This window comes from Gopherus flavomarginatus, chromosome 5, assembly GCF_025201925.1.
Source record: "Gopherus flavomarginatus isolate rGopFla2 chromosome 5, rGopFla2.mat.asm, whole genome shotgun sequence".
Taxonomy (NCBI): Eukaryota; Metazoa; Chordata; order Testudines; family Testudinidae; genus Gopherus; species Gopherus flavomarginatus.
Window position 1 is genome coordinate 113,474,792 of NC_066621.1, and position 23,177 is coordinate 113,497,968.

Sequence of the window (23,177 nt, forward strand, 5' to 3'; positions counted from 1 at the left end):
AAGGAAATATTACAACTTACCTAATTTATTGACAAATATATTGATAGACATTTTCTTAACATTCATTTTACATGAACTTAGGCTAAATAGGGGAAGTGTTCACTTATACAAAGTAAGCACTTGCCACAAGTGCTATATTTTTGTCAGAAACTGTGAATGGAGCATGTATCAGCAGCAGCACAGTATATTTAAACACACTGTTGTACAATCCTTCTAGAAAAACTCTAGATATATATAGGTTGGGGAACAGTGTTTATTTTTTATGTTGTGCCATCAGATCTTATCACTAAATTCTTCAGTGGTTTATGGTATCTTCCATGGAGGAAAAGCAGCGATTCGTCAGAGCAGACAAAGCTGAGCTTTAATCCATCCCTATAACCATATTGCCAAGTCTATATTGTTTACAATGAGTCTCAATTAAGAGACAGGCAGGACACCTGGTACTTCTTTATCTAAGTCTCATGGGCTGCCAGATGACTCAAAATCCATAACAGGTGCTAAGGCAGTGTGAGTGCAGGCACATTAATACAAGCTGGGTAGGATAAAATTTGGACCATACTTAACCACTTACACCACTCAATTACTAAACAAAAAATGTCAGAAAAACTGCAGCAAGCTACAACTCCTTCTCTTCTCAAGTTCATATGAAAACATTTTAACAGATTAACTGTATTTGTGGAGAATTACAAATTTAAGTCCACAGGAGTGACCCTAAATCCTCAATTTAGAATTAATATTTTCAGAAGTATTAAATAATACAACATCAAAGTCGTATAATATTGCATATAAATATTAAAATAAGTATATTGAATATATTCTTAACTAATGATTTGGTCAGTTCTTAAGATAATAAAAATTGCAAACATTTTAAGCACCAGTTCTGTCAATTTCAAAGTAAAACAATCATTGATTCAGCAAGAATGTAAAACAATACTTCTACCCTTTAGAAATCTGAAATAATGTTATTAAGCTCAAAGACAAAATGCAAACATCAACCAATTCCGTTTTAAAGATTTTTAAAACAAACATGGGCTTTCAAATGAGAAAAGCTACAGGATAAGAGACATCACTTGCACTGAAAAAAAATACGTTGTAGATTTCTTTTCAGCATAAAGATGTTTTAGTTCAGCTAACTTAAATAAAGCAAGCATCTGGAGTTAGTATTAAATTTAGACACTGACAGACCTAAAAAAATGAATATCAGAAATTTTACAGTGGGCAATTACTTAAGAGCTATCTGTATCTAAATGTGCAGTAATCAAATTAAGTTTCTACTTAATATTGTAATTATCAAGAACACAAAATAGTGATTTTATTACGACAGTAAGCAGTAACAAAGTACAGTAAACTGTCATTTAAGACAGTGTCATAGTATCTATGATAAGCAGCATACTGGCTTAAACTAATGCACTATATGCCTCTAGGGAATGACAGGCTCAAAGACTGGATTTTAACATTAAAATCTATCCATTAATCTTGACTTAAATATAATCTACTCGTACAGTAAGAGGAAGAATGGGCATTCAATGAATTATCTTTTTGAAATATAGCAGGGGCATATTTACTAAATCATGTTAGTAGAAACTCTAAATTTTACTATCATTTGCTGGTTCTCTGTTTCTCATTCTATAAATCTTGCATAGCTGAGGATTCCCAGCCATACTTGCCATTGGATCTCCATACCACATCTATAATGGACTACCAATTAAATTCATGAGTGGAGAGGTTGAGACATGAATGGTTGTATTCACAGACACTTCAAAGTCTGTGTTTTAGTCACAGGCTACAGGAGGTGAAAACAAAACAGTGAGATAGACCTGGATAAAAATAATGGTCCAGTCCTGAAGTCCTTACTCAAGCAACATTCCTATTTTGACTGGACTAGAATTTGCCTTATGAAGGACTTCAACGTAGGGATCAATGTGACTATAGGGCAATGTGTGTTAATTATTTTAAACACCATTAGAACTAGCACCACATAAGCTCCTCTATGAGACTTATGCTGGCAAAAGAAGACACAGCATCGGCACACAGGCAGCCTCTTGCATGTCTTTGTGGAGTGTCTATGTGAGACCCATAGAAGCAGCTGTGGAGGACACGGATGGGGCAGGCCATCAGACTGATGCTTAAAAGCATCCAGTTGCTCTAATCACTACACTGCACAGGCAGTGCAGAGGGATTGCAATTGCTATTGTACTCCAGAGACCTGTGTAGATATAATGGGGGGTGCACTACAGCCCAATACCCTGATTCTAGATATGGAGAGATGAAATTCACCTCCCCAAATTCCTTGCACTTTATCTGTGTAAAGCTTATGTATGCGAAATGATTTTCATCCTACCTTTTTTTCTTTTAAAAAAATCCTTAAAAGATTTTGCTTGGTAACAGTAGGATTGGATCACTGATTTAAATCTTGTACTCTTTGCAGAGACTACATTTTTAGCTAAGGATAACTGTCTGGAAGCAAACTGACTCTTCACCCTGTGGCTCTAACATGAATGTAGAGGTCAAATGTTTTCATACCATCAGAAGTATAAGCTTACATTGTACATATATACAGACAGACAAGAAGAAAAGTATTAAAAAGCTTCCTGTGAAGGCATCTCTAAAAATGATAGGACTTCATAGAACTAAATTAGAAATACTGAAAATATGCCAAAGTGCCCAGTAGAAATAATGTTACATTTATACACACACAAATGAATTCACTGTTTGCAATTTAACACTGGTACAGGATAAGTAAACTTCTAACAAAGATAAATTTTGTTACTAAGTCCAATCTATAATTGAGTATATTTTCTTCATGCTTTTGCTTCCCCTATCACAGGAGAAGAAAATATTTTTCCTTACACAGGCAAACTCTTGTACAGATATTAGATAATCAAGTATTAAGCATGAAATTATGTAAAGGCAGCTGTGTAATTATGCCATTTCTGTTTGATTTTTGTAACAAAAAAGTTTTTATGCAAAAAACACATGAAAATAAGTATCAATTCTCAGCTATTTCCCCCTTCCTTAATTTGAGCAGCAATTAGCAGAGCAAGCCCTTTACTCCTTCTTCCCTGTGCTGTCAAGCTGTTCAGAGCAGTTTGCAACCCTACAATAGTACTATTGTGAACAGTGTCTGGGCTTCCTTCCCACAGAGAGTTAAATGGGCAGTTCCTGCTGCCCATGATTGGTGTCCAGTGAAACAATACTCAAGAGCCAGGTTTTATCTGCTCCACGCCAAAGAAGTGAAGCCAGGGAACCCAAGCCTTCATATCATGCTGAACCATATGCCAACCCTGATGGCCCCAAAGGTTTATCACTAAGAATCAGGATCCATCAAGTCCCCTGTGAAATTTCACTTCACATACCTTCTGTGAAACGCATGGCTTTGCTGAAAATTGAACCTTTTTCACAATTGGCAAGAACAGATGGATGGTAACTGTGGCTTGGCAAATGGAAATTAAAAGATTTTTAATAGCCTGCATTCTTACATGTTTGAGAGGAGAAACATTCAGAAGGAAAGAGAAATTTGTGACCCATATTTGGATGGAATTAATCAGCAATTAAAATATTTTTAAAGTATTCCTAAAAATAGTCTTAAAACGTATTGGGTATTAATTTTATTAGCAGGGCCAAGATTAGGATTCATGATCTCCTGACTCTCATATGGTAATTCCAATTATTGCAATACTGATTTTTAGTATTTTGTTTTTTTATAAAATATGTGGCTTAATACATAATGGTGTGTATGTGATTTTACTGGTACCATTTTGGGATGGTCTGATCACTTAATGAGTATTGTTGCATACTACACATCTATCTCTAAATAGATAGTGACATGCACACACACACACACAGGTTTAGATACATAGGTTTTTTTCCTTAACAATTGCAAAACCAGGGAGTTGGAAGACACAGAAGACAAGTGGGCCTGTAGATCCTACCTTTTTTTCAATTTCTTAGTAATATATATTTTTAAATTTCTCAGGTGGTGCAGGATAGTATGATCTAACTGTTTTGATGACCATATGTAGACCCATGCAGAAACAGATTTGACAATATTCTCAACCAACTCTTCTGAAACCACTGTCATCTTCTACGAGACTGTTGTCTGTTAATTTTGCTTGTAACAAACAAAAAAAAGCCATGATTCATAGAATCATACATCTTTTGCATACCCATAACTTTTCTAATTATAGAAAAGGGGGGATAGCTCAGTGGTTTGAGCACTGGCCTGCTAAACACAGGGTTGAGAGTTCAATCCTTGAGGGGGCCACTTAGGGATCTGAGGCAAATCAGTACTTGGTCCTGCTAGTGAAGGCAGGGGACTGGACTTGATGACCTTTCAGGGTCCCTTCCAGTTCTATGAGAGAGGTATATCTCCATATATAATCCATATTTGAATTGTATGTGAAGTCTACATTTATTATTGCTGATGAAGATGACCTGTAAAGGATTAAAACAATATTTATATCATTTTTTGCTTCTCTATGATGTATAAAAGAAGGCCTTTTAAAAAAAATAATTCTGACTGGGTTTGTTTTAAACCTTAGTAATATCAGGAATATCAAGTCTAGTCTTCCCCGGTTTTGTTGGAGAACTTCTGGAAGGTATCAGGGATGTTTGTATGAGCTATATAACATTTAAAAGGGGCAAAAATGTTTAAACTTTAACAGAAGGCTTTTGTTATCCAAAACGTTAAATTAATGAGGTTAAACAGGTATTAACAAAAACTAATTTCCTGCTAGCTACAATGAGATCATACTTCATAAGATTGAATTAGTCATCATTTTCTCTTACAGCAAGAGAAAATCCCATATTTGTTTTTATAAAATCATTTCAAATATATTTTACAACGGTGTAATTAAATATTGATTACGCCACCGAGTTCAAGAACAGTATATTTAAATTTCAGACTTTAAAATAGGAGTGAGACACTAACAGGTATAAATGAGACCTCTTCAAGGCAAGCACTAACTACTCACTATTAAGTCTATACATGCAGTTATAATTCCAGAACTTATATGACGGTCCCACAGAACAAAAGGATTCAGAACTACCTCACTGCTTTTCAGGGCACTCCACAGAAATTCTGTTTAAACAAAAATTCTCCTTACATAAAACAGTAAATACACTGAAGGAATTCTGTGTGCACTTGAATAATATACATCAGCTATAGGCAGGTAGATATGGAATGAACTGAAATATTCATTTTTCTAACGTAGGTGGGCAAAGTCAATCCATACAAAAATTGGGACAAGAACAATCTACAGTACAACATACCATCAACCATATGAAAGTTTGTGGCTCCGAAATATTTTTTTCTGTATCAGAAAGCCACCAGTGATACCAGCAGCCCACCCTGAGAGTTTTTCATAATCCAGCTTTATGAGTGGCAAAATTATGCTAGCAGTCACTTTTGCCTCATTTATATTTCGCTCTTTCATCTCTTTCCAACATGTCTCTTGAATCTGGATAACAGAAGAATTGATAACAAAGCTGTGTTACTAATTCAGAAACAATTATTGACAACCTGTGTTTTTGATGCTAAAATTGTTACACTAAACTAATAGTGATCTAGCTAATGAAAAGAAACAAAAGCTTGTGAAAAAAAGTCAGCATTTCTGAGTTTGGGGAGGGGCAGAATTTTTAGCTTTTGATATTTTCAGTTACTGTTACCGTTCTAATATCCTTTGTTCTGAAGAGAGAAATATGCAATGAAGAAAGTGAAGTAAAGTATTTATGTGTCCTTACAAAAATACACAGATGCTTGATACATATATCCCCAACATGGCTTTTTCAGTTATTTGAAGTGTCTATGCGACAAACAGCAAGACAAGAGTTTAAAAACCAATCACAAATGTTGGTTCAATCAGTGGTTTCTAGTGGTTAAAATTGAGGCATTTAAAGTGATGCTTTGGAATTATTCATTGCGAAAAAATTCTATTCTTTCAACAGGTTACTAATAAATGATGTCTGAGAACAAGCTTGTACTACCCTTAAGGTCCAATTGTTACTGAGAACACTACCTAATCTTGCTCCCCAGTGTTGCATTTTAACTCTAATTGCATGATCAAGCCAATAAATTGGACTCAAGGGACAAAAAACACTATCAAGTACCTACCCTGACAAAACCAGAGGTTGCAAGAAAATGCACTTCAAATACAAGTAAGGCAAGACATGACAAGCGAGGGAGAGGTATCAAAGCTTGAAAGACAGTCATCAATACTGACAGATTACTGTAATTCTGGCTGTCAGGATGATTGATTTAAAGCAGCATATGCCAATCAATACTCTCCCTCATTTACTGAACAACATTAGATATATAGTTAGGTAAGATGTTTCTGAGATAAGGCTCAAACTACATTTAACGAACATAAATAGCATAATTTATGCTTTGGAATTTTAGTCTTTTTTTTTTTTAATTGGGAACAAACAGCTTACACAGCAATACAATTATCCATACAAAATTTAGTTTACATAGTGAAACTTCAAAAAGATAAAACTATTTATAGGACTACTGAATCATCTGTAATATATTTTAAAAACAGCTCAGTTTATAACATAAGATCCTAAAATGATTTATTTGATTTAGAAAAATGATTTGATTTTAGAATTTTTAAATATATGATTCTTATGAATTAAAAGACATTTTCCTTTTCTTGGGTTTTCAAGAGGTTTGCTGTTCTGAGTACTTGAGCTGGCTTTGGCTTACAGAAACCAAATCCTTCTGACATATTTCCTTCAAGTAGTCTTTTTTATAACTACTCATTGTTTAAATGTCCTTTTGAAATCAATGACAAATGCATAAATTAAACCAGTTTGCTCACAATAAAAAACCTATACAAAAATGGTTTGAACTTTTATTAGAGTTAATCATAAAACAATTTTAATCCCACCTCTCCTCTCTAATATTTAAGTAATCTTATTTTAATGCAGAAAGTTGTACACCATGCTCGTTGCTTTGAAACTGGAATACCTGAATAAACTATTAAAAATAATTTGATATAAAATTAGCATACCTCTTGGGATACTCCCAATTTTTAAGGGTAAATAAATTCTTATATTTCACAAGTGAAACTAACTTATCTGATCTTGAACTAGTTAGAAGATAAGGAAAGTTTTTAGTACAATTTAGTTGTGAAATAATTGTCAAATCTACCCATGACAATGTGCTAGTGAGTTTGGATAGAAAATGCTTAACCCTTGTGATTTTTTGCTTGGACTTGGGAAGCAATTTCCTTCATGGCACAGTGGGACGGACTTTGGACATCCGGTCTTCCTTTGGTGCACTCAGCAGGGATAGGGTGACCAGATGTCCTGATTTCTGGGCCTTTTTATATGGGCTCCTATTACCCTCCAGGCCCTGTCCTGATTTTTCACATTTGCTCCCTGGTCACCCTAAGCGAGGATCATCTGTCTGGATCATGTAGCATAAATCTACAAAGCAATCTCTTATGATTAGGGATGGTATGAATATTCACCTAAAATAACGGTATTGGAAATGCCCAGATATCTGTCTGGGGCCAAAAAAATCATCAATACTGAAGACCTAAAATTTTCTCTGTTGTCTATTCCTCTCCATCTGTGGTGGGGGAGTCAATGATGTACTTTTTACCCCAGGTGTTTATGCCCCAAACTACACTGTACTTTTGAAATCCCACAGCCAAATCTTGGATGCTCTGGGTTTTCAGAAATATGGTGCAATTTGGTGAGCGTCCTAGAGGTGTACGGTAGTTTGAACAAAACTGCAGGAGCAAAATTCAGTGCAGCGTCAACTACAAGAGGATACATATTTCCCCGTTTTCAGGGGAGGCCACAGTGATCAGTGGTAGCCTGCAGAGCCATCCCTAGGGTATGACAAATGGGGGTGACTGCCCCGAGCCCCACGCTTTGGGGGGGCCCCGTGCTTCATGAGGAGGTGGGAGGTGAGGTGAGGCAAGGCGGGAGAAGGAGCCCCCCCTACCAACTTCCCTCTCCCCTAGTGCTTTCTGCCTGCCAGCAGGCCCCACCACTCAGTCCTCCCCCTCCCTCCCAGTGCCTACAACCAATCGTTTCATGGGATTAGGAGGCGCTGGCGGGGAAGGTGCGAGGGCGCAGCACACTTGAGGGAGTGGCTGGATCTGGGCGTGGAAGAGGAGGGGCTGGGGCAGTAAGAGGCCTTGGGGAATGGGTGCAGGGGGGGCTGGGCATGGGCGGAGCAGCCCCCGGCAGATAGCAACTCGGCGCCTATGTCCCAGGCCTTGCACCTCCCTAGGGACGGTGCCTGGTGGCCTGGGAACTCTTCTCTCACTATTTGGGGAGTGGGAGATAGAGAGAGAGAGACAGAGACAGAGAGCAAGCACACCTTATGACATTTATATTGCGTATTCAACTACTGATGCAAAATATATGATATTAATTGAATACAAAATACTGATATTTTTCTTTCCTAGACTGGAGAAATATGGGAGTTGGAGGTTGGGCAGGAGGAAAAAAAAAAACTGGCATCAGTGAACCAGTGCCCTTCCTGCCTTCTATTTTTATATTTCTATGTCAGTAGTACCCATGTTTAAGAAGAAACCTATGACTAGAATTGTGAACAATAAGCAATTCCAGATCACAAGACAAAAAACCTCAGAACATTGCAAGTTGTAGTTAAAGTTGTTCAGTTTGTAAAATAAAAATACAACATGCAAAAAAAAAGTGCTATAATATATATTTGTTAAAAGGTTATTGACTATTCACAAATGACAGCCTGAAAACTTACCAGATCAATATGAACTTTTCTTAATTACATTAAAAAAAATCTGCCCCGGAACTTGAATGGAACAAAGTTTTGCAGTTTATGACATATTATTACTTCACACCATTTTTATTTTTAAGATAAAAGTAAGATGGAATTTAAAGCATGGAAAAGATTATCTGAAGACAGATGTTAGTCTAAGAGGCACAACAAATATGAGATCTGTTTTCCTGCAAAGCCCTCTTCTGGGCAAATCAGTAGAAAGCATATTAAATGAATCAAGTAAGTCCCTCTTCATTAGAAGTTTGAATTTTACAAGTAACTTCGAAGTTTTTTCAACCTTGAAGTGAAACCTCAAAAAATTATCTCATGAATAAAACAAGTGATGGAAACAATACGTACTCACAATGAATATGAAAAACAAAGGATATAGGGAGAAGAGTAATGTGTTGGTGTATAAGGAAGATTTTTTTTGTTCTCATTAAAACAATGTTTCAACTATTAACTCTTCAGGAATATACGATAAAGAAAATGTAAGACCAGTTAGTGTCCAGGCAGAATCCAGGTGTTTATAAATAGAAAGGCTAGGAAAGACTATTTTGCTAACTATCTATCAACCCTGCTTTATATATCTTACTTTACTGATATTGCCTCCTTTTCATTTTATTTTAAATTTTAGGCAGAATCCTTAAAGGACATTAGCCCACATTACAAAACCTCCAAAAATATTTTTCATGATTGTCACACTCTCCTAGCAGAGAACTACAAGAGCAAGATCATGTTATAGTTCAAGACCTATACGCTCTGGTGTGGAAAGATTCATACAGTGCCTATTTCCGACACACTTAGAGTTGCTAGCACTGTAAGCCTCTTATGAGCAAAGTTTATCAAAGTAAACACAAATTATTTATACTGAATGGTAAAGTTTTTGAGTCAAGAATAGAACTACTCTCTTTTCTGTAAACCTACATGCATGTTTTCTGAAACATTCTCTCCATGAAAGCTTATTTTTATATAATGGAGGCCCCCACCTTTCCTCTTCTAAACAAGCAGGTGAGTAATGGGCTAACTCAGCAATCCAACAGCATTACATATACTACCCCATGGATATAAAGATCCTAGATTGATCATTTGCTCTGACGGTGGCTGTAGCATACTAACAGTATGCTTAGCTGTTGAAGAGAGAGTGCCTTTCATTATTTTGCCAGCAACCTTTTTTTGGTGGATCCAAGAATGGTATTAGTGGCACTAAAAGGTGCTATACCAAGCCTTACTTGTCCAAAAGACTGGCTTTTTGACACAAAGTTTTGGGGAGCAGGCAATAAATGGGAATTCAGGGAACCAAGGATTTTTGGAGATCTAAGAAACTGAGGGGGATTGAGGGATCAACTGTAAAATAAGACCCTAAATTCCTGATTGACCCAAAATGAGATTTTTAAAGGCTTCTATATTGGCACTATGAATTGGAACAAACATCCTCCGACTTTAACCAATTCAGATTAGCTCACTGAACTGTATGGAAATCCTTGATCACATATTCTCACTAAAGATCCACAAATGAGCAAGACCACACAATATCATCATGTTCTATGTACTGAACCTACCAACTGATAGGAAAAAATCAGAAATGGTGGAGAGTTTGAACATTCCATAGTTCATTAGACATAAGCTGAAACCAGAAGAAAAAATAATCTATACTTATATCATGCAAATACTGAACTTAAGCTTTCTAAGCAAGCTAGAAGACCTAGAACAAATCAACAGTAGGTCTGCAAGGGGTAATTTAACTACACCTCAAGGGAAATGGCCTAAGTAGTTGAAATTATTTAAAATCATATTGATCTTGAGAGAGGAGACAAAAATAGTTTTTAAGGCTAGAAAAGATCATTATGATCATCTAGTCTGATCTCCTGCATAACACAGGCAATAGACTCTAACCAAGTAATTTCTGCATCAAGCCCCTAACTGCTGTTTGAGCAACAACTTGTTTTAAAAAGATATCTGGTCTTGACTGAAAGGACTTCAGGTGATGAAGAATCCATCATGTCCCTAAGTAAATTATTCTAATGGCTCCTTACTGTTAAAAATGTGTACCTACTTCCAGTCTGAATTCGTCTAGCTTCAGTTTCCAACCATTGGATTTTTTTCATACCTTATTCTTCTAGGTTAAAGAGCCCTCTTCTATCAGAAATTTCTTCCTTGTATAGATATTTATAATGACAAGATGGGGTGAAGTAATATCTTTTATTGGACCGACTTCTGTTTGAGACACACAGAACTCTTCTGTGTTGCTGGAAAGCTTGTCTCTTTCACCAACAAAATTTGGTCCAATAAAAGATATTACCTGATGTGATAAAGTCAGGCCGGATACCTGAATCCAATTAAGGGCTGCTGGAGACCTTTTAAAACCCCTCCTCCGGTGAGAGAAACGGGAAAGAGAGGCAAGCTCCTTCCAGGCTAGTGGCAGCTGGGAAATAAGCTGCTCCAGGAAAAGCTGTGCTCCTTCCCATAGGGGAAAGAGCCAAATCTGACTGCTTGCTAGGGGAAGGATTGACACCCCAAGGCAACCAGCAGGACGACACCCTGCACCAGCGAGGAGGCAGCGAAAGGGCCCCCCCTGTTTTTTTTTGTGTTTATGAGACAGTTTCCTTTTTGTTTGGTGGAGGATCACCCCTTAGGCTGACCCTGAGGCCTATCCTGAAAATATGAGCAAAGGAGCACAGAACTGGGAAGGCAAACCTGCCCTGAGTGGGGCTGATTACCCCAGGCCCACCATCACGAGATGGGGAAGTGCTAAGTCTGGCGAGTTGAAGGAGGTGCCTTGCAACACTAACCCAACATTGTCTCTCTAATCCTGAGACCAACACAGCTATAACAATATTGTAAATTACAATGGTAGGTATTAATAGACCATGCTCAAGTCACCTCTTAATCTTTTCTTGAATAAACTGAATAGACTGAGCTTCTTTAGTTTCTCACTACAAAGATATTTTTCAGACCCTGAGTCATTCTTGTAGCTCTCTTCTGAACACTTCCCAGGTCTCCAATATCTTTTTTGATGTGTGGACACCAGAACTGGAGACAGTATTCTAGTAAGAGTCTCACAAATGTCATATACAGAGGTAGTACCAGCTTCCAGCTCCTACTTGATATTCACCTGATTACACATTCAAGGATCATGTTCACGCTCTTAGTTACAGCACTGCATTGGGAATTCATATACAGTTTGTTATCTCCCATTAGAACAGCAAAAACATTTTCAAGGGTGATACCCATAATAAAATTCCAATTGCAAAGTGGTTACAGAAATAATATATATACACACGAGCCATAACATTTTGAAACAGTAAAACACAAAATTACTGCAATCAAACTACATGCACCTAGATGGTGACCCCAGACTCCTCCCTTCAGTCACCATTACTCTTTCAGGTTCCAATCCCGCAAAGACTTGCGCATAGTGCAATTCTACACAGAGTGAATAGTCCCAGCAAGCACGTATATGTTTGAATACCTGGGGCTCTAGAGACCTCCACCTTGGCTTTTTATATCATCAAAAAGCCCCTTCTGGATATGGAGAAGTACACAGCTGGGTATCGCCTAACCAACAGTAATCCAAAAATGTCTATCAGGTAGCATATACTACATACTGAATGGTAACATGGCAGGTGGGATGAATACCAGACTGGAGTCAGACTCCTGTATTCTAATCACGGCTTTAAAATCAACTACTACAGTGGTTTTGAACAACTCACATCTCTCTCTCAATTTCTCCATCTTCAAAAAGGAGAGAATACTCAACTACAGGGCACAGCTGCCAACTTTCACCTGGTAAATAAGCACCCTGACTTTCATAATAAGCCAAAAACCAAGCTAATCCCATTTCAAAACAAGGCCAAACCAAGCCAATCCCTAAGAACTCCAACACTCTATATGACTAGATCCCCTCGGTGTGCAGTATGGGACTGTGGTGGGCCTGATGTGCACCCCTGACTCTCTCCCCCACATGCCGCTGCTTGCCAGGAGCCGATCAAAAAAAAGAAGCAATAAGCAACAAGCTACAAGCCAAAAACTAGCCAACAAGCAACTCACAAGCCAATTAAGCCAAAAACAAGCCCAATTTCTGTGTTTTTCCCACAGGTTTGGCATGTCTGCTACAGGGTTTGAAGAACGTCTGACACTCATTTGCCAGAACACTGATCTACTCTGCCATGACCTGCCCCCTCAAAACCCAGTCTAATTTAATTACTATTGCCTCATCTTCAATGTCATCAATAAATCACAATGCTGCCCCCAATTAAATCTGCCCCTCCTGTCCAAACAAACAAACAAACAAATCAATTTGGTTCCTGCTACTACTTTGCAGGGCTCTGTTGTGCTTCAATCGCCTCACTGCTGGACATGCATAAGATCCATAGACCTCTCCATCTGGGCCCTCTGCTCCTCTCTCCTGATTACCCTCTGAAAAGTAAAGGCTCCAACTAGTATGATCTCTTTCATCCTTTCCCCTCCTAAAAATGGACTAGTATGCGTGGGTCACTCTGCTCTCTCTTTTTCCCTTTCCCTGCTTCTAAAGGAGCAGCAACAGGGCTACTCTGTCCTTCTCTTCTCCATAGAAGCAGGCAGGGGATTCACAGCCCAATTCACCAGAGAAAACTTTTTATTCATCCTGAGAAAGTAGGTATTTGAAGCCCTGCCCACATCCCTCACAGAGGTATCATGAAGATTAGATAACGAAAGTGTTTGCATTTACAGTAGATAATAAGCCTTTTATCTTCAAAGTATTAGGAAGAGCAGTGAACACAACACATAATCTGAGCAGAGACAGATGCCAGTTCACATTATGTCACCAATTAATAACAAAGTCATATAAAACCAGTACCCAGTATATTGACACTTAATGTGTATGCTAAATGGGGTCACAAATTCCAACATACAGAGAATGCCTTTCATACCAAAGCTAATGATTTAAAATGATAAACGTCCATATTTTAATGGTGACCACTGTATATAGTAATGATGTATGATATGTAGATAAGCAACTACAACCAGGAGCACAGAATCTGCAATCTTTGTAGGAGTTCTTCCAGTATATATAACCTTCAGGTCCTGGACAATTTCAGGGCACTGAATTTACAAACCTGCAGGTTAAGTCTGTGGGATTTGTTATATGCACAATACTCCTCACAAAAGCTCAGATACACTGCTACTTTGCAGAGCACATAGAAGGTTATTTCAAGGCAAGTAACTTTCAACTGTCCACCCTGCATGGTTCAGTACACCCATAGGCCCCAGCGATTTTTGAGGTCAAATGATGGCAACACATTTGGAATGCCTAGTCCAACACAGCAAAATAAATTAAACAAACAAACAATAAAAAATACAGACCTCTCCAAAAGTGAAATAATGGTGCATCTGTGTATCTATCAACAAAAAGAGACTGCAGAAATGTCATTAAATGTGTTCAATGTGATAGACCATCATCCATCTATACACCTACATCAAATGTGACAAAAAAAGCAAAATTACACAACTGCTACAAAGACAATTTCTGAAAGAATACAGAACATTTAAGTAATAGTCTATCAGCTGACAAATGCAAGTCAATAATTCTATACTGCAGGTAGAAGTTAACGTACAAAGTTGAAAAAACATCTTAATTCAAATTTAAACTCTCCTGTTCATTACTTAAAATAGATACAACATGAACATACATTTACTAGTTCAAAAGCAAAAATAGTAGAAGTCAATCTCAGAAAGGGGAGAAATGTAAAAAAACAACAAACCATTTACTATGTAATGATATATATGAATAAAAGTGTGTAGCTATATTACATCAAGTGGTATTATTATTATTATTTTTTTTTAAGTGGACTAGTTTACCTCATTTTTTTTTCACTTCATGGTATTCTGCAATCTTATTTTCTTATTTACTTGTTCTGAAGTTTACAGAAATGTAAAATTCCAACAGGAAACGGTGATAAACTTTTCAGGCTTCTCTACAAAGACATGCCTATGTAACTTTGATGATGGCCTGGTGTTCTTAACTGTATTATACAACTATGTATCAGGTACCATAATAATTAAGTTAATAAGCAGCAATAGAAAGTATTTTTTTCTCTTTTTGAAACAAAAACAATCCCACTGGATTGATACACAAAATTACACAATGTTAACAATGAACAAATATCTACTTTCACTAAAGGAATAAGCTGCTAATAATATCACAGATCAGCTATTTTTGGAAAAATCTGTATATGAAATGGATTTGCAAGTGAAACCATCATTCCCTTTTTAACAGCACTAAAAGGTCTTCATTTGGAAATTTTAAAGCATTAACCTGAAGTTTCTTAAAAAAAAAATTAAATCAGTTTAAAATATATTCCCTGAATTAAACTGACAGAAATCTAAGGTTTAAAAAACAAACAAAAAAACACCACGAGAAAAATATCTTTAGCCCTGAAAAGTCAATGTATATGAAAACTGTACAGGTGAAAAGGATACAAGTTTTGGTATAATGGAATCAGTGATTTTAGTGCTCGGCTTGCATTTATAGCTGTCGCACGAACCATAATAGGAAGAATTTTTCCATTAACAATAGCGCCATCGAAGAGTGGACCAAAGAATGGAACCTGAATCAGAAATTAATAAATTCAACCCTAATATGAAATCTCTGCTATAACAATTAGAAATCAACATTAACAATGGAGAGCTCATCATTCTTTTTCTTCCTCATCTCTGGTTAATCACAACAATTATTTGTGATAGACCTATTCTTTCATGAAAATACTTAGCCATATAATGTGGTAACAGATAATTTTTCTGCACATTCTGTTTTAAGTAACCATTTGAATATTGCGTCTCATACAGGCTTATTTTCAACACTTTCTGCTGAAAGCCTAATAGTAAGTCATGGGTGTGACACTTTTGAAGTTCAAAGGCTAAGGGAGGGGAAATGATTACCCACTTTAAAAAAATATTACAACTTTAGATACTGCATGCATCTATTACTGGATCTTCATCCACCACTCTCTTTCCCCCCATTTGTTGCTCTCATTTTTTATATCATATCTACAACTAGACTGAATGCTTTTTGAAGCAGAAACCACACATGAAATCTTGACTCCCACTGAAGTCAATTAGAGTTTTGCTGTTGATTTGAAAAGGGCAAGGATTTTACCCCCACTTTGGTAGATAAGTACATGAATAATAAAATCAGTCTGAATGCTTTTTGCTTATACGTTAAACAAATTCAAAATAAAAAAAGTATGATTACAGGTGGAAGGCCTGATTCTCTATTTGCTCTCATGTGTTTCCTTCACTGCAGTATTTATCATGCTAACTTCATGTGAAATCACTAATATCAAATCTTGCATTTGTGTGTACATAATGGATTGATACATGGCTAACTACCAGATATGTCTGCAAATTCAGGCTTTGCATACACAAACTTACAAGCAGAGTTTTAGAAGTTAGGCTGAGACTAGCAGAAAGTTTGGTCCTTAATACATGTATATCCCCAAAAGTCCACAGAATTATCTGGCTCTAATATTTTGACATTATATTTTTCACTGACCAGTTAGCATCTGGGACTCCCTCATCACTCTGGAGCAGCTGTGTGTGGACCTCTGGAGCACTTGCTGGTGTTTCACAGATAGAGGGCTTGTTACATAGTGCTGGGTCTCAAGTAAGAAGAGACCCAGCCCTTTGTTTTTTAGCAACTAAATAGCATAAAAAAAGTAAAAATATATAAAATACCTTCCTTTTTGTGTATGTAAACAACTGCTGTAGTTGCCACCAGAAGGATTTTATATGGCTGCAAAAAGGAAGAGAGGTGGTCTATATGTGATCATGAATGGGAGAGGTACCCAACAGGCAATCTGTCTGCTAAGATGTGATCCACACTACAAAGGAGTTTTAGTGTACTATTTTCGCCACTACTCGATTTTGAGCTTCTTGAAGTTATCTAGTTTGATTGGTGATGTCATTCATTTTCCATTTAATGGAAGATGCTATTAGGGCAAGGATGTTCCCTTCTTTCTTAAAGCAAATAAAAATAGTAATAAAATATGGCAATAATGTAACCCCACAGACTTTCGAGTAAGAAAAAAATGTAGTTTTAATTAAAATGTGTGCATCCTTGGTAGTACCATACCATTTATGGCATTGGTTTTATCCTGAATGCCATATGAATGCCACTACCATACCACACTCCGTGCCATATGGTTGACTTCACATTTCTCTCATGTAGCTTGTTAGTATTTATATTTATAGTAAACAAAATCCAGTGTTGTAAAATACAAATCTGTAAATCCATGCCACTGACATCCCACCTAAGAATTAAGTGATCCAACCATTTATTGATGCTTCTAGTCCAACAGCTGCTCAATCCATTTTGAATGGTTAATCTGGTGCTGTTAAACAGCATGGCTATGAGACAGGGAGGCAACCACACTAAAACCCCAGTTCAACAAAATATTTAAGCATATGCCTTACTTTAAGCAAGGCAAATAATTCCATTATAGCCAACATGCTTAAATACCTTCCTGAATCTGGGCCTGAATTCCTGTGTGCTAGTCTAAAGGAAAGGTAGAAATGGCTGAGAGAGGAAGGAAAGGAAAGTGGTAATACTGAATGGAGCAAGGAGGAAGAGGTAGCCAGCTCAAGACAGAGCTAGGATTTGGATTCATGTGCTAATACAATACAATACAAATCTAACAAACCAGACTAAATTTAATTTAATCTAATCTCTGAGTTCAAGTGACTATATAAAATACTCTAACCTTTGTTCTTGCAGTTTATGTTAGTTATCAGAACTGCTTGATGGGATTATGGCCCTTTTGTTCACAGTTCCTTATTTTCCTCTCTACACTGCACTCGGTACACATGACTTCTATCTTGTAGCTATTACTTTTGTCATTATTAAAGAAGGATTACCTTGTTGGATCAATAAATCACACCATAAAAAACAGTAACATATATTTAAACAACCCAAAAGTTACTCAACACATGAGGGAAAACACAAGAAATTTTTACCTCTGGTTTTTTCATGATCTGGATACTGAACATGTGGTTTTTCATTGGATAGATAACAATAAGAACATCACCGAATTCTGTAGGAATTATTCCTCTCCTGTAGTCTCGAGTATGCTCTGACCAGACAATGTGCACTTCGTCATTTCCTAAATGTCTTAGCTGAAAAAAGAAGGGAAAAGTAAAATAATATTTAACAGCTGAGTACACAGTACTGCAGCTGTACAGAGATAGCCAAGGCTTGTATTCCAAATGACAATGAACTGAAGAAGAATTTGTTGGGTGCAGAGAGAGGACACATCTAAACCACATTGCAATGTGCCTGATTTAGATGCAAGTCAAAGCAAACATTCACAATTAGGTCTGTGTTTGGTATGTTGATGTCAGGTATGACTTTTTTTAAATGAACAGCTCTGACAATATAGAATATTTCCAAGTTAAATCTACAGTTTTCCGTAATAAAACTGGTAGAAGATGTTCAGAGGCTTGTATTTGATTTACCAAAATACTTTAAATCCTCACACCAAGATTAATAGGGACTAAGTTTGTAAGTGTGAAATCTTTCCACATCAATTCTCAAAAGCAGTTTGAATGAATCTGTGGCTATAAGATCTGTCTTTGAGGAATCTGGAACTTTGCTCCTCTTGCCAGATTGGGAATGGGCTACCATCAAATAAAATAATCATAGAGAAAAATGTAATCTGGATTTTCCATGGCTCCAAAAACCACTTAAACTAAGTATTTATTTTTTCTTGAAGCCTGAATACCCTTGCAAATTTTCAATGGCCAGAAGTTTCAAAATGTGCAACACTGAAACCATTTGGAACAATAATATACTAGGTTAAAAAATACTTAACTCATGTAGGGTGTGACTTTCAAAACTGCTCACCATTGGTTGAACTCTTCCATTAAGTCAGTGGTAAACTCCAATTATCTTTCATGAAAGTAGAATTAGGCCAGTGGTGAACACTTCTGAAAATATCAACCTTATGCTCCAAAATTCACCTTCTGTTAAAATGTGTTCTTTCCTGAAAAGTCATTGTAAAAATGGCATGAGGTGGCTCCATGTTATTATTTCTCGATGGATTTCCTGATCGAATGTGTTCAGTGTACAGATAAAATGATGTTTCCTCCCACTAAGTGACAGCCCTGAAAACTCAGTCTGGCATCTGAGAAAGCTTTCCCTGTCGCACATCACCACCAATAACAAAGGTTGTATGTGACAAATTAAGTTTTCAGTTACACCTTTTCGATCCCATATTATACCATTTCTGTTGGCCCATTGCCTTCATTTAGCTTACACAGCGTTACCAGTAAACTATTTAGTAAACCATTCTGTTGATGCTACTCAAGGAACAGAATCCAACTCACACTTTGAACTGGGCTGGCTCTGCACTGATAATAAGAGTAAGAAGAAGTCAGCAGATACTACTCTGAACAAAACAAAACGAAAAAACAAACAAACAAACACACAGACACACACACACACACAAAATAAGAAAGGGCATCTTTTACACAGTCATTTTAAGAGCATATCTGTACTTTAAATAAAAGTAAAACCTATGCAGCATCCCTGGATAATAAACAGACACCTCTGAGTAGAGGATGATTTAACAATATAACCTACAAACCTCTTAGAATACTATTTAGGATTTACTTAAAAGGGAATAAATTTTAGGTCCTAAACAGATTGTTAGTGACCTTCTTTGCATTATTACAAGTTTGTGCTGTTCTCTGTTGGTTTGTAACTGGATACAAGAGTTTTTTAAATAAAGACTCAGTGAAAAGCAACTCTCACATTTCTAGCAGACATGGAGGATGTTCTTCTGGCTAAGTACTGTACTGAACCTACATCTGCTAAGTCTCAATTCCTGACTCTGACACAGACTTCTTGTATGATCCTGAACAAGTCAATTCTCTCTCAGGGCCACATAAAACAGTTACTTACCCTACAGTGACTGGTTCTTCAGGATGCGTTGTCCACACAGAGTTGCACTCTGATGTGCGTGTGCCCCATGAACACAAGATGATTTTTATTTTGTCCATGGGGGCCACACCTACACCTAGCACTCTTTATAACAGAGTGTATAAAGGACAAGGTAGCTGAAACCCACACTCAATTCCTTCAGTCAGAATCTCATAGGAGCAGGACTCTGATTAGCAGGGAAAGAAGGCAGGCTATGGAACCTGTGTGAACATATCTTGAAGAAGCACAGTTACTGTAGGGTAAGCTATGGTTCTCTCTCTCTTCTAGTGAGTGTCCAAACAGATTCTACTCTTGGTGACTTACAAGCAATTGCCTATTGTTTAGAAATGGATTAGAAGAGTTCTATTTGAATAAAATTGTAAGAATGCCCTACCAAAGCTAGCATCTGATCTGGATTGCTTGTACCAGGCAATAGTGAATGGTGAATCATAGAAATGTATGACTGGAAGGGACCTCGCTAGGTCAGCTAGTCTAGACCCCTGCACTAAGGTAAGACTAAGTATTATCTAGAACATCCCTGATAGCAGTTTGTCTAACCTGTTCTTAAAAACCCCCAAAGACTGAGATTCCACAACCTCTCTAGGCAATTTTTCTAGTGCTTAACTACCCTTACAGTTAGGAAGCAATGTCTGACATTGTTGCAATTTATGCCTCATCACTTCTTGTTCCGTCCTCAGCAGTTAAGGATAACAATTTATCACCTTTTCTTTTGAACAACTTTTTACGTACTTGAACATTGCTATCATATCCCCTCCCCCCGTCTTCTCTTCTCCAAACCCATTTCCCCTTCCAATCTTTTCAATTCAATGCATGGATCAAACTCCATGTTGCTGCCCAACACCTCTCAGATATGGGGGATGTAAAGTGCAGAGGTCACTTCAGTTCTAGTGGAATGATCCCCAATATATGCAGGGGATGTTTCTTAATCAAACGATTAACAAGTCCTATTACAGTCAGACCCACTTAGTCTCTGAGTTGACATGGATTGTCCCTTAATCCTCTCAACAAATGCCATAAAGAGTAAAGGCATACATCTGAATGGCCTAGTCCTATGCAAATAAAAGGACAACGCTCTTACAACACTGAGCACGTGGAGTTTTATTTCAACTCGGAAAGAGAGCAGTTTATGGAAGAAAACGGGGAGATGAAGTGACTGATCGATATAAAAATTGGAAACTACCTTAGGCAGAAAAGTGGGTGAGGCCTCAACGTGTCTCTATCCTTGTGGAAGATCACATATGGGGGACCTGCCATGAAAGTCTAGATCTCTTCCATCTTCCTACATGATATGATGGCTGCTAGAAAAACTGTCTTCATTAACAGGTGGTAGAAAGAGTAGATAGCATAGGCTCAAATGTGTACCCATCAAGTCCTGTTAAGGTCCCAGAAAGAAGAAGGTTTCTTGACTGCTGGGAAAGCATGAGTTGAGGTCTCTTAGAAATTTCATCCTTGTGGGATGTGACAAAACTGTGTGATCTTGGGCAGACAGATGATTATCACAGATTGCTGCCAGGTGCATGCTTATTTTGCTGAAGGACAATCCCAATTGCTTTAGTTAAAGTAGATAGTCCAATACTGATGAAATTAAAGCTTCAATGGTGAGTTGTTGCTGAAATGCCAAAATAGAAAACCGTTTGAAGGTTTTCTGCTTTCCAGCAAAATGTCATGAACAGTAGCAGAACAGTTTCTCTGTGTAAATCCATCCATTCCTCAATGTACTGAGCATATTATTATATCTGGAGCCCATGGTATGAGAAAGGTGTCCATGAGGGAGCCTAGGGTTGGGCACTCTCTGGAACAGAGCATGTAGAATGTGTTTTTCTAAAATATTGCAAAATGAGTCCAGATTTTGGAAACCCCCATCTATATATACCATATGATTGGAGCTAATTTAGCTACAACTAATCAGGAAAGAAATCTTGGAGTCATCAGGGATAGTTCTCTGAAGACGTCCATGCAGCGTGCAGCAGCAGTCAAAAAAGCAAACTGGATGTTAGGAATCATTCAAAAAGGGATAGAGAATAAGATGGAGAATATCTTATTGCCCTTGTATAAATCCATGGTACACCCACATCTTGAATACTGCGTACAGATATGGTCTCCTCCATCTCAAAGAAGATATACTGGCATTAGAAAAAGTATATGAAGAGAGATTAAAGAGGCTAGGACTTTTCAGTTCGGAAAAGAGGAGACTAAGGGGGGATATGACAGAGGTATATAAAATCATGAGTGGTATGGAGAAAGGGAATAAGGAAAAGTTATTCACTTATTCCCATAATATAACTAGGGGCCACCAAATGAAATTAATGGGCAACAGGTTTAAAACAAATAAAAAGAAGAAGTTCTTCACACAGCAGACAATCAACCTTGCCTGAGAAGGTCCTTGCCTGAAGAGGTTGTGAAGGCCAGGACTATAAGAGGGTTTAAAAGAGAACTAGATACATTCATGGAAGTTAAGTCCATTAGTGGCTATTAGCCAGGATGGGTAAGAAATGGTGTCCCTAGCCTCTGTTTGTAAAAGGGCGGAGATGGATGGCAGGAGAGAGATCACTTGATCATTACCTGTTAGGTTCATTCCCTCTGGAGCGCCTGGCATTGGCCACTGTTGGTAGACAGGATACTGGGCTGGATGGACCTTTGGTCTGACCCAGTATGGTTATTCTTATCACTTACGTTATTATCAGCTGAAACTCACTACCAAATACCAATGTTCTCATGCACTGGGATGCTGTTAGGGTCACAAGGGGTCCCTGAAGAGGAAAAGAGCAGACTGAAACCGGATGGGATACCTCATGCTGATTATGTTGAGGACTCTAACAGTCAAAAGTTATCCCAGGCCAAGCCTACAGGAATTAAGAAAGATAGTTGCCAAAAGATGACTTGGAAGTGGATCCCAAGGTGTTCCAGCCAAATTCTCAATATGTGAGTCAAAACTGGATCTTGCCTGGTGCCTTAGAATGTGGGGCAAGCCAAGGACAAGGCAGATGGCCACCTCAAGTGAAATCATTAACTTCATTAGGGTCTCCGAGGACCATTTCTGTGGCTAATATTGAGACAACAGTCTTCATCTTAAAATTATTTTTTGCCTTTGATGTTTCCTCTTTGGGGCTGACACACATAGCCCTAAGGACCTTATGAATGCCCTCAAGTCTTTCAGTATATGGAGTGCTTCATCCATGCCACTATTAAAGAGCTCACTGCTCTCAAATGGGTGGTCTCCTATAATGGCTTGGACCTCCCTCCAAGACTGCTGCAATCTTCTCATTGTCGCAGCAGTGCTCATTGTCCTGTCTGCAGCATCTGATGCATCAAGTGCAGCCTCTAACACTGTTCAGGCTGTCAGGGATTTTAGGGATTTTAGTTCTTCAATCTGGTCCTTCAGTGGCCTCTCTATGAAGTTAGAAAGTCTGCCCAAAGCAGTACATTGTATTTCAAAAGCAATGA

The 23,177-nt window shown here is 37.6% G+C and overlaps 1 protein-coding gene across 3 annotated transcripts in view; it reads right to left on the reverse strand.

Annotated features, from left to right (window-relative positions):
* The window catches only part of RALGAPA1 (Ral GTPase activating protein catalytic subunit alpha 1), a 245,702-nt gene that overhangs the window by 26,459 nt on the left and 196,066 nt on the right, over positions 1 to 23,177 (reverse strand). For all 3 annotated transcript variants that reach the window (XM_050954009.1, XM_050954010.1, XM_050954011.1), the window contains 2 exons: positions 17,750 to 17,908; positions 15,218 to 15,345 (listed from right to left, as the gene is read on the reverse strand). In XM_050954009.1, coding sequence (XP_050809966.1) covers positions 15,218 to 15,345; positions 17,750 to 17,908 — 287 coding nt within the window. The remainder of the gene's footprint in view (positions 1 to 15,217; positions 15,346 to 17,749; positions 17,909 to 23,177) is intronic.